General features: G+C 46.7%; 2 protein-coding genes and 1 long non-coding RNA gene across 3 annotated transcripts; 2 read left to right on the top strand and 1 right to left on the bottom strand.

Annotated features, from left to right (window-relative positions):
- The first annotated feature begins 424 nt into the window (after positions 1 to 424).
- On the top strand, positions 425 to 1,513 carry LOC117585050 (CCR4-NOT transcription complex subunit 9). Its single transcript, XM_034274308.1, has 2 exons — positions 425 to 1,274; positions 1,333 to 1,513. The coding sequence occupies exons 1-2, from the start codon at positions 440 to 442 to the stop codon at positions 1,365 to 1,367; spliced, it is 870 nt and encodes a 289-aa protein (XP_034130199.1). The 5' UTR covers positions 425 to 439; the 3' UTR covers positions 1,368 to 1,513.
- A 1,061-nt stretch (positions 1,514 to 2,574) lies between these two features.
- On the bottom strand, positions 2,575 to 5,168 carry LOC117585586. Its single transcript, XR_004573921.1, has 3 exons — positions 4,721 to 5,168; positions 3,757 to 4,648; positions 2,575 to 3,710 (listed from the first exon to the last, which is right to left on the bottom strand). It is a non-coding gene; the product is annotated as an uncharacterized LOC117585586 (long non-coding RNA).
- A 1,505-nt stretch (positions 5,169 to 6,673) lies between these two features.
- LOC117585553 lies at positions 6,674 to 8,841 on the top strand. The gene is made up of 2 exons (XM_034275077.1): positions 6,674 to 7,487; positions 7,546 to 8,841. The coding sequence occupies exon 2, from the start codon at positions 7,557 to 7,559 to the stop codon at positions 8,052 to 8,054; it is 498 nt and encodes a 165-aa protein (XP_034130968.1). The 5' UTR covers positions 6,674 to 7,487; positions 7,546 to 7,556; the 3' UTR covers positions 8,055 to 8,841.
- Positions 8,842 to 9,053: the final 212 nt, after the last annotated feature.

Genomic DNA, 9,053 nt, shown 5'->3' with positions numbered 1-9,053 from the left:
GGTTATCGCTCAAACAATGTTATTTATAAAAAAAAAAGATATCTATAAATCTACGAGTTAATTATTTAATGAAGCTGATTTAAGCGAAAGTTTCACCTAGCGTTAGACAACTCTATGAAATTAATAACTATTGGAATGAGTTGTCAGTTTAAGTGACGTTTTCCAACACTTGAAGTGAGGTTGTCAAATTAGTAAAAATCTTTTAAAGCGCATGGCATAAGTTGTTACAATTGTATCTGGCTGAAGTAATCCGTTTATTCTCATTATTCAAGTAAACAAGTTCAGAAACAGAATCAATTTGCTGGCTCGGCTACACGAAGCTTTTGGCTTAATAGTTGCAAGATTCCGGTATCGGCTTGTAGCCCAAACAACGTGGTCGGCAAGTTGCGAAATAGGAACTGATATTCGTGCAAACAGCATGAGTTCTTTGGAAATTAATATGGCAGAGTTTGCCGAGGCCGAGCGCATCTGTGGTTGGATTTCGGATCTGAGCAGCAAGGAGGCTCGTCCTAAGGCCATGCTAGAGCTTTGTGAGCGTCGCAGTAAAATCGGAAAGCTGGGCCCCATGTTGTGGCAAGCGTGTGGTGCTGTGTCCGGGCTGCTGCAGGAGGTGATTGACATCTTTCCGGCGGTGTCGGTCAACAATCCGGACGAGGAGCAGTCGCAGCGCATATTTGCAGCACTTGGCCTGATTTTGTCCATCGCCAAGCATCCGATTACTGGAGTGGAGCTAATGCGCACCCAATTCCTGTACTTTCTGGCCCCGCTGCTGAAGCTCACCCAGAAAACGCGTCCCATCGAACAGTTGCGCCTCTCGTTGCTGATCATCGTCTGTGTTCTGCTGAATCTGAACACGACGGAGAGCATCTGCTACACAATAGCAGCAGAGCTGATTCCTCAGCTGCTGAGCCAGCTGGAGTACGGCTCGCGTACGTGCAAAATACTCTCTTCGTATATATTGTACCGCATCCTGGACAATGCGGTGGGTCTGAGGTTTTTCAATCGTCGTCTGTCCCGTCGCACCCATCTGGTGCACACTCTGGGCCGCATCGTCCATCAGCAGACACTGGAGCCGGATCCTCGTATCCTGAAGCATGTGCTGTGCATCTACAAACGTTTGGCCGACTATCCCCACAGCCTCGAGATGATCCAGCTACATTTGCCAATGCAGCTGCGCAATGGCTTCTTTTGCCAGAAAAATGCTCTCGTTTATGACACCGTCGAGGCCGACCTGCGGGAGCTCAATCAGAAGGTGGCCATTAAACCTATTAATAGTGAGTATTGGGATGCGATTTTCACTTGAATTCAAACAGCTTTCTTTATCTCTTGCAGTGGTCATGGGCCAACCCATTTACTCACTTAACTGACGCACACGGCCAGTTTACACCTCGACAAGTTTGACTCGACCCTTTTTTTGATTCCACCTCCATGTAATTTGTCTTGAGAATATACTGGTACTCGTACACAACCCCCACACATACTCGTATCTGGGGTGCTGGCATCAGCATGTAAATTGCATTACCTTTTCTCATTTTTGTGTGTTGGGTTGGGGATCGAATTGGTTTGGCTGGAGGGTTGGCATGATGGCATCAAGTTTGCGTAATGCAATAAACAGCTCGTAAATATTTTGATACCAATTTTCCAGCGTAATTGACTCAACGGTACTTTGAATGTCAAACAATAAATTCAATTACCAATCCATAGCCCCGAATGTGGACCCCACTCTGTACCACACACACACATACACACTCTGCAGACACGTCAATGATGGAATGGGGCAGCAACGCTTAACCCTACCGTGCACGTGCTAAGGCTCCGATCTGACATGGATATGCCCAAAAATCCTCGAAGGATGAAAATGGGACTGGGACTGGCACTGGGGGCCGGGGCTGGGGCTGCTGTAAAACCAAAGCAAGCGGAAAATCAACGCACAAGTCGATAAACATTTGTATGAACAGCCAAAGAAAGCAGAAAGCAAACAGCCCGACCCAAAAGGAAACCAAAGAATCAGTTTTGTAGTTGTACTCAAAGAGCGGGGCGGACGCAGGCGGACGTAAGGCCCAGGGTTGATCGCTGCCACAGCGTAAAACAATTTCATATAAAAACAAATGATTCTTGGGTCGCAGATAAACAAAACGCATCACAATGCTGGAGTGAGTTATGCCAAGCCATTTCGTAGGAAGTGGGCACAACAATGACGAGCCAGATCAAAGCTTTGGGGAAACGTCTGGCAAAACCTGAAAGGGTAAAATAATATGTTAATCCCTTCATGGAACTGCGTGGATAGTGATATCTTTACTTGGGATCTTCGTTAGTCTGCGAGAACTTCAGAAAAGAATATGGAAAGCCAAAGCGGTTGATAGGAACTAAATTATATGGGAATGTCCATTAATATCCATGATGTGTCTCGGCCTGAGAAGTAAAAGAACAAAACATTTACATTGAAATCTTGAAAGGTGGAATATATTCTTATTGTGCATTCCTTTACCTTGAATTTGTAGCTCCATAAAATGAACAATTAATGGTTAGAGTATTTATCCATGGACTCTCGTAGAAGGTCAGACTATATACCCCACGAATATCCAATTTATCTTTTATTTATCCCTAGTTTTATAGCTGCAATCGTCCCTCCTGGTATGCGCTGATATATAACACCATCTCCCGGGATGAAATATCAACCCAAAAAGCGAACAGTTCAGTCCAGTCATCTCACGTATAAAGAGAAGAGGGTAAGAGAAAAGCAAAACCCATTCGGGGGCTACGTTTATCGAGCACAAATTGAAATTTATAATAATGTTCGAGCCATGTATAACCAGAGCTTCAGGTTTATCGAGAACCACCGCATACAAAAAGATAAATAAACAGAAACAACAGCCAACAGCCAACAGGACGGCGATGAGGGCAACAACAATGACAGTCAAACAATGCAAAATCAATTTAAATTTTCATCTCTCACGCACACACACACACACACACACACCACAGTGCCTGGCAGGCTGGCTGGCAGGCGGAAGAGGGAGGAAACGAACGGTCGTGGAAAATGGTAGAGAAATGGGAGGGAAAGCGCACACAAAATGGGTGAGAAAATCAGTAAAGCAACCGCAATCTCTTACCAAATTGTTTCGAGGGTGCCGTGCCCTCGATGTTTCCTCTTCTGCCGCCACGCAACTCAATCATAAGTAAATATCTCAGGCACACACACACGCAAGCACGTGCAAATAAATAAAAATACAACAAAAAAACAGAGAAAAAGGAAAAGCAGGAGGTGCAAAGGAGGGTGGCAGGCAAGCTTATTATGCCCTCGGGTGAAATATAAGCGGGAAAAATGGAGCAGCGGCTCTGCGAATGGGTAAAGAAGTATTGGGTTGGCAGGCAAGACACGTTCTAATAGATTTTTCCAGCCTCTCGCCTTTTGACGCTGCCATGCCATACAAGTTACACATGTTGCTTTTGTTTGGCTTCCTGTCACACACACACACACACACGCAGATCCTTGGAGGAAGGGGCACACGCCAATGCACACTCTGAGACACTGGCAGGCATTTGACGTGGCAAGTCGGCGACGCGTCTGTGCCTCCCAATTTAAGGCCCTAAATCCTTTATTCAATTTTTAGCCCGACGAGCATGCAGCGCGATAAGCGCGTCACTGGCAAATCCAAACGGATTTTGAACATAAATAGGCATTGATTAGGGACCAGGATAAGCCATATCTGAAAGTAGAGTGAGAGGATTACATATACATCAGCTATAGCACACATACATACATCAATCTATGCAAATTGTTGGCAATTGACTGGCAAGCAAATATGAAAATTATGCCGTTGGCGTCCAAACTGGCAACAATGACGGGCGTCGCTTGGCCTCCAACTGGCAATCGACTCGACTCAAATGGAATGGATGCTGGCTGCAATTGACAGGCTCAAAACGGGCTCAGATGAGCTGGATGGGCACAGGAAGAGCTGGGAGCCGGAAGCTGGCACACAACTAATTGGACATCCGTTTTCCTTTGCGATTATCGACTCGGAATAAGGGCAAGGGCAAGGTAAAGGTAACTCAACTATTTCTTTCCATCTGCACTTCCCTTGTAAATTTGTGCCACGTTATTAACGCCAGATTGAGTGAAGCGCAGGGCAGGAGGCCAAGCCGGGCCTTGCCAGGAAGCGCTGCTAAAAGGTCGCCATGACTCCAACTCCAACTACGACTCCGACTCAGACATTGACTGGATTCTATTTAGCTGCAAGCTCCTTGTCCGTGCTCGTGGGGAGCACAAAAGCGAACGTTCAAATTGCCAGTATCGTTTGGCTTGATTTAATTGAAGCCGATTACACAGCTGGATATGGCAGACCCGGCCAATCCCAGACACTGCCGCCAGCTGGCAGCCTCATTAGATCGATCCGTGTCCGTGTCTGTGTCTGTGTCTGTGTAATGTGTCTGTTTCCTCGTCCATCTCCAAGTCCAGTTAATAAACGTAGTCCCGCTGTGATGACAACCCAGCAGCTGATGTAATTTCCTCTAGCGCTTAAATCGCATGTGCTAAACTTTTAAGTTGCACGAGCACAGAGCTGCTCCCTAAGCCGCTTAGTCGGGGATTTACCAGCGTCCACAACAAAGGCATGACAAGATCAATGGCCAGGTCGTCTCCTTCTTCCTGCAAGCTGAAATCAAAAGTTTTTCTCAATGGCAACCACTTCAAAAGCCGCCTTTCAAGTGCTGCACTCACTGATTGTTTGTCACCTGTTCCTGAACCCGGGCCGCATTCATTAGCTGCCCGCATGCCACGTCCCGCCTGGCCCCCGCTTATGTTGAGCACTCTTAAGCTAAATTAAGTTTTGATAATTCCTAATAATCTATTCAAGTAAGTTTTCAGAAATGTTTGTTCACTTTGCCGTCGCATCGAGTGGTGTGGTGTGCTGTGGTTGTGGAAATGCAAAGGGACACCACCGGGGGAGTTTCCAGATGAGGTGTGCTTTTGTTGTTCACTCCCCCAGCAGCGTCACAACGCCGCAGTGCAAATTGAATTTTGAAATTTTCTTAGATTTGAATTGTTAGATAGCTGGCGACTTATTAGAATGGAATACACAAAACCACACGCAAAAGTTTTGCGGTGTGTCCGCCTAGGGTGCACTGAACAAAATGTTTTATAGCCAAGCTCGATGGTTAACAGTGACTCATTCGAGGAGTCCGAAGGCGTCGAAATGACTCATTGCACAAATGTGTATGTGTATGTGTGCACGGTGTACCTGATATCTCAAGTTGAGACAATAATCGAGGCCAATGATTGATTGCGAAGAATATTTCCTCGTATTTATTAATTCTGAAAGCATACAGAGATAAGTGCATATTCTATGTTATATTATCAACTTATTAAGTAAATGCACATATACACACATATGTACGTATGTGTATGCTTGCATGTACCAGAAACTTGTGGCCGTAGGGATTGCAAGCAGTTTTGGCCTGGGCAGGTATTACCCTTCGGTTTCACTTTCACTGTTATTTTGCTCTAATATTTATATTTATATTATATATTATCAGCCTCCTCCACAGATTATGCAAATGTCGCCAAAAACATAAACAAACAATTGCAATTTCGGCAAATATCGATAAATGTAGTCGGACCGGCTGCAGAGCTGCCAACTTGTTTTTTAGAGATCACAACAATTGTATACATTTTATTGTGTGTTTATTTAGTGAGTTGGATTTCTCGCCGTGTAATGGCTTTGAAAAACTTTGCAGCAGCAACTATTGTTGAAAAGTTGAAAGTTTTCAATTGAGAATATTAATTTAGTCAATACATGTGGGTGCAGGGGGATCCGGGCACACAGCTTGTTCACGGGCGGGGGCCAAACCAAAACAAACGGTAAAAGTTTTGTGGCTGCCCAACCGCCCGAAACCTAAAAGAGGCCAAAGCAAAGGCAGCGGCAGCGCAGCTGAGCTCCGGATCAGGCTGATGCTCTGGGGTCGGCCGGGGCTCACCTCAGGTAGGTTAGAAGAACTTGAGGGCGACAACGCGCCGGCATAATGTGGTTTTTGTGGCGCAGTTCCTATTAAGAAAGCGGAAGTATAATCAAGAACACTCTTACTCCATCCACCCGAAACACAGACATGGCACATTCGTACGTACAACGCCACAACCACACCACCCAAGGCACCCCATCAGCGAGCAGCAGCAGGAGGAAGAGGAATAGTAGTAGGCGGAGGATGGCACACGCACTTTGGTCCAATTAGCCGTGTGTCCAACCAAATTGGCTGTGGGCCATGCTTTGTTGTGGCCGACAGTGTTGGCCGTCGTTGTCGTGTGCCACAAATGAAGTGGAGCCCCATCATCGGATGAGTTTTGGCGGATATTCAGCATACCTTGAGCCGTAATGTAATGCGGTCAGTTGTAACTTTGATCTGTTCGAAACAGGGAAAAATAATGTGTACCAATCTTGTGTGTATATACAGAAATGGAATGCAGATCTTGTTCAGCCGCCGGGCACACTCCGTCTCGGGCTCGACCTGGCTATCCGCACATGTGCACCTGGAGGGAATTACCATACAAGCAGCCCATCCACCCGGCAACAGTAGGAGGCGGGGCAGGTTATGAACATTGCGCTCATCATCAATGGCTGCAGGGCAAACTGAAGCAGCGGCAAGCGGCAGACAGCGGCAGACTGTTTTCACCGGCATTTGCATGGTAAAACGGCAACATGGCCCTGGTCATCGTCAGCTCCGAGTGTTGTACTACATTCAAAGTCCATTCAATCACACACACACACACATACTCTCCGTATCGCTGCTCGGGGTGGCAGAATCAAAGGATGCTAGATGCTACGTGGAAGCAAAGCCGGAGTAGCAGAACCTAAAACCGAGCCCCCGAGTCCCTTTCCCTGGGTCTGCTGCTGCGGACATCTTTGCCCAGCGGTAACAACTGTCCAATGCAGAGGCTACTCAGCTCACATTTGCTTTGTTTTCACCATCCCGTTTGTCCAGGCTCAGGCAGGGAGCACTCTCATACATATGTACATACGTACGTGTGCGTGTCCATGTGGGAGCGGATGTTGGATAGGTGGATGGGAGTGGTCCGAAGCGAGCGTTGCTTGTTTCCGGTACGGCACGCAGTGCAACACAACACAACACAACACGAGAAAAGAAAGCAAACTGGCGCCTGCAGTAAATTGAACTTTTGCATTTCAAGTGAAATCGCTCCAACAAAGCTTCAATGGTCCCACCAGGCATCATCCCCAAAACAACAGCTAGAGCCAGGGCCATTTCCATCTCCCTGAGCGCTGGACCCTGCCAAACCAAATCAAAACGTTGAAACAAAGGCATTCCTGTAATACCCATGTAATACGCACGAAAAAAATAGGAGTTGGAACTACCCAAATACCAAGGGAATGAACTTGTTGGAATCTTTTTCAAATTGAAGCTTCATTTGTTGGCCATAGCTGGAGTCGAATAACTCTGAAAAGAGTTCTCTGCTCTCTTCGTTTATTTTATATCTGGTGAGCCTTGCTTGTTCCTTCACTTATTTGTTTGTCACAACATCAATCCAAATTTTAGTCTCAACACCCATGAAGAAACGAAACAGTGCCAGTCCGGTCCCTCGTCCGGATTGCACCCCAGCGAGGAGCGCCAGCCCCAAGATGTTTCGTCGGCAACCAAAAAGGACCACATTTGCAGGCTATCGGGAGAGTCGCAGCTCCAGCACAGAAGCCCACTATTCAGCAGATGCCAGCAACAGCGACTCCACAATTTGTACATCTCTTGCGAATCGGAATAGCATGAGCTACGAGCCTAACGATGCAGCCAATCGTCGGAGGACCCCGCTCTCGTCGGAGCAGACTGCTGCCAAAACTTGCGAAAAAATACACAGACTCGAGACGATCGCCGTGGCCCAAGAGATTCGCATTAGCGCCTTGGAGAGGAATTACAATGATATTGTGAATGGGGTGATTCCACGGAATATCAGCAAATTGGCAAGTGGCACCTCGGCTGCTGCAGCGGAATCTGTTGACAATGCCATCAATGATTCGCCGTCTACTTCGCATGCTGCAAAGCAAAATATCTAGTAAAACAAAACGGAATGAATGATGGAGAAACCTTTACAGAAGCACCCAATAAAAAGTCAGCACTCCAAGCGCATTTACTCATATATAAGACAGCAGCGAGCAGCAGGAGCTGGAAGAGAGGCAAAAGCAAAAGCCAGATTAAGTCTATTGCCACGCAACAAGCGCTAAAACCCTCCGAAAGAGCACCCTCCGCATTCAAAAAGCACTCACAGCACACAAAAGTAGAGCCTAATGGAGCCATAAGACCTGCAGCGAATAACAACATAATTCCCAGAAATGCAAAATGCACAAATATCGCGCGCTGAAAAGTGAGGATGCATTTGAAGTGGTTGGCTAATGTTCCCTTTATTTAGCGCACTACAATCTTCGTTTTAAGAAGGATTTCCCCCGCAATAAGCACGAATTCTACAGAATTTATATTTTCCATATCACGCCACTGGAACTAAGCGCAACATCAATAAGAACATTTATTCCGGGAACTCTTTCCGATATCGGAACCAACTTTACGCTGCTATTCTATTGGCATAAGGCAGACTCTAAACAGACGATGGATCGTCGGGGGAAAACGCGTGCCCAGAAACCCCCAAGGCCAGCCATATGAACCTGTGAATCACGTAGGGGCTGCATGCGGCTTAGTGGCGATAAGGCTACGCAATAAGCGATTCCCTCGATATGCAATCAATCATAAGGCCTAGAAGCTCTCAACGTATATGAAATTAATAGAGATGTAGATAAAAATTTCAGCTATAAAAGGAGCCCAACGCGATCATTGGCCATTAACCATTCACCGTTCACCCACCAACAGAGTCAGCAATCGAAATGGCTTCGCAACTCTTCCTTGTGGCCCTCTTGGGCATTGCTCTAGTGAGCGCCACTCCAGTGCCCCAGCAGGCTGGAAGTGCCAACTTCACCTCAGCAATGGCTCGCTACCTGCAGGCCTTCAGGAGCATAATGCCCTGTGGCTATGCCCCCGAGGGTATCCCCGCGCTTGCTCCTATT

Source organism: Drosophila guanche, unplaced genomic scaffold, assembly GCF_900245975.1.
Source record: "Drosophila guanche unplaced genomic scaffold, DGUA_6, whole genome shotgun sequence".
Taxonomy (NCBI): Eukaryota; Metazoa; Arthropoda; class Insecta; order Diptera; family Drosophilidae; genus Drosophila; species Drosophila guanche.
This window is presented reverse-complemented; position numbering and strand designations above follow the sequence as displayed.

Bases quoted from the DNA above. Each gene is read 5' to 3' on its own strand.
- LOC117585050 (XM_034274308.1), top strand. From the start codon at position 440: ATGGCAGAGTTTGCCGAGGCCGAGCGCATCTGTGGTTGGATTTCGGAT. The intron at 1,275-1,332 runs GTGAGTATTGGG...TATCTCTTGCAG, and splicing joins GGCCATTAAACCTATTAATA to TGGTCATGGGCCAACCCATT.
- LOC117585553 (XM_034275077.1), top strand. From the start codon at position 7,557: ATGAAGAAACGAAACAGTGCCAGTCCGGTCCCTCGTCCGGATTGCACC.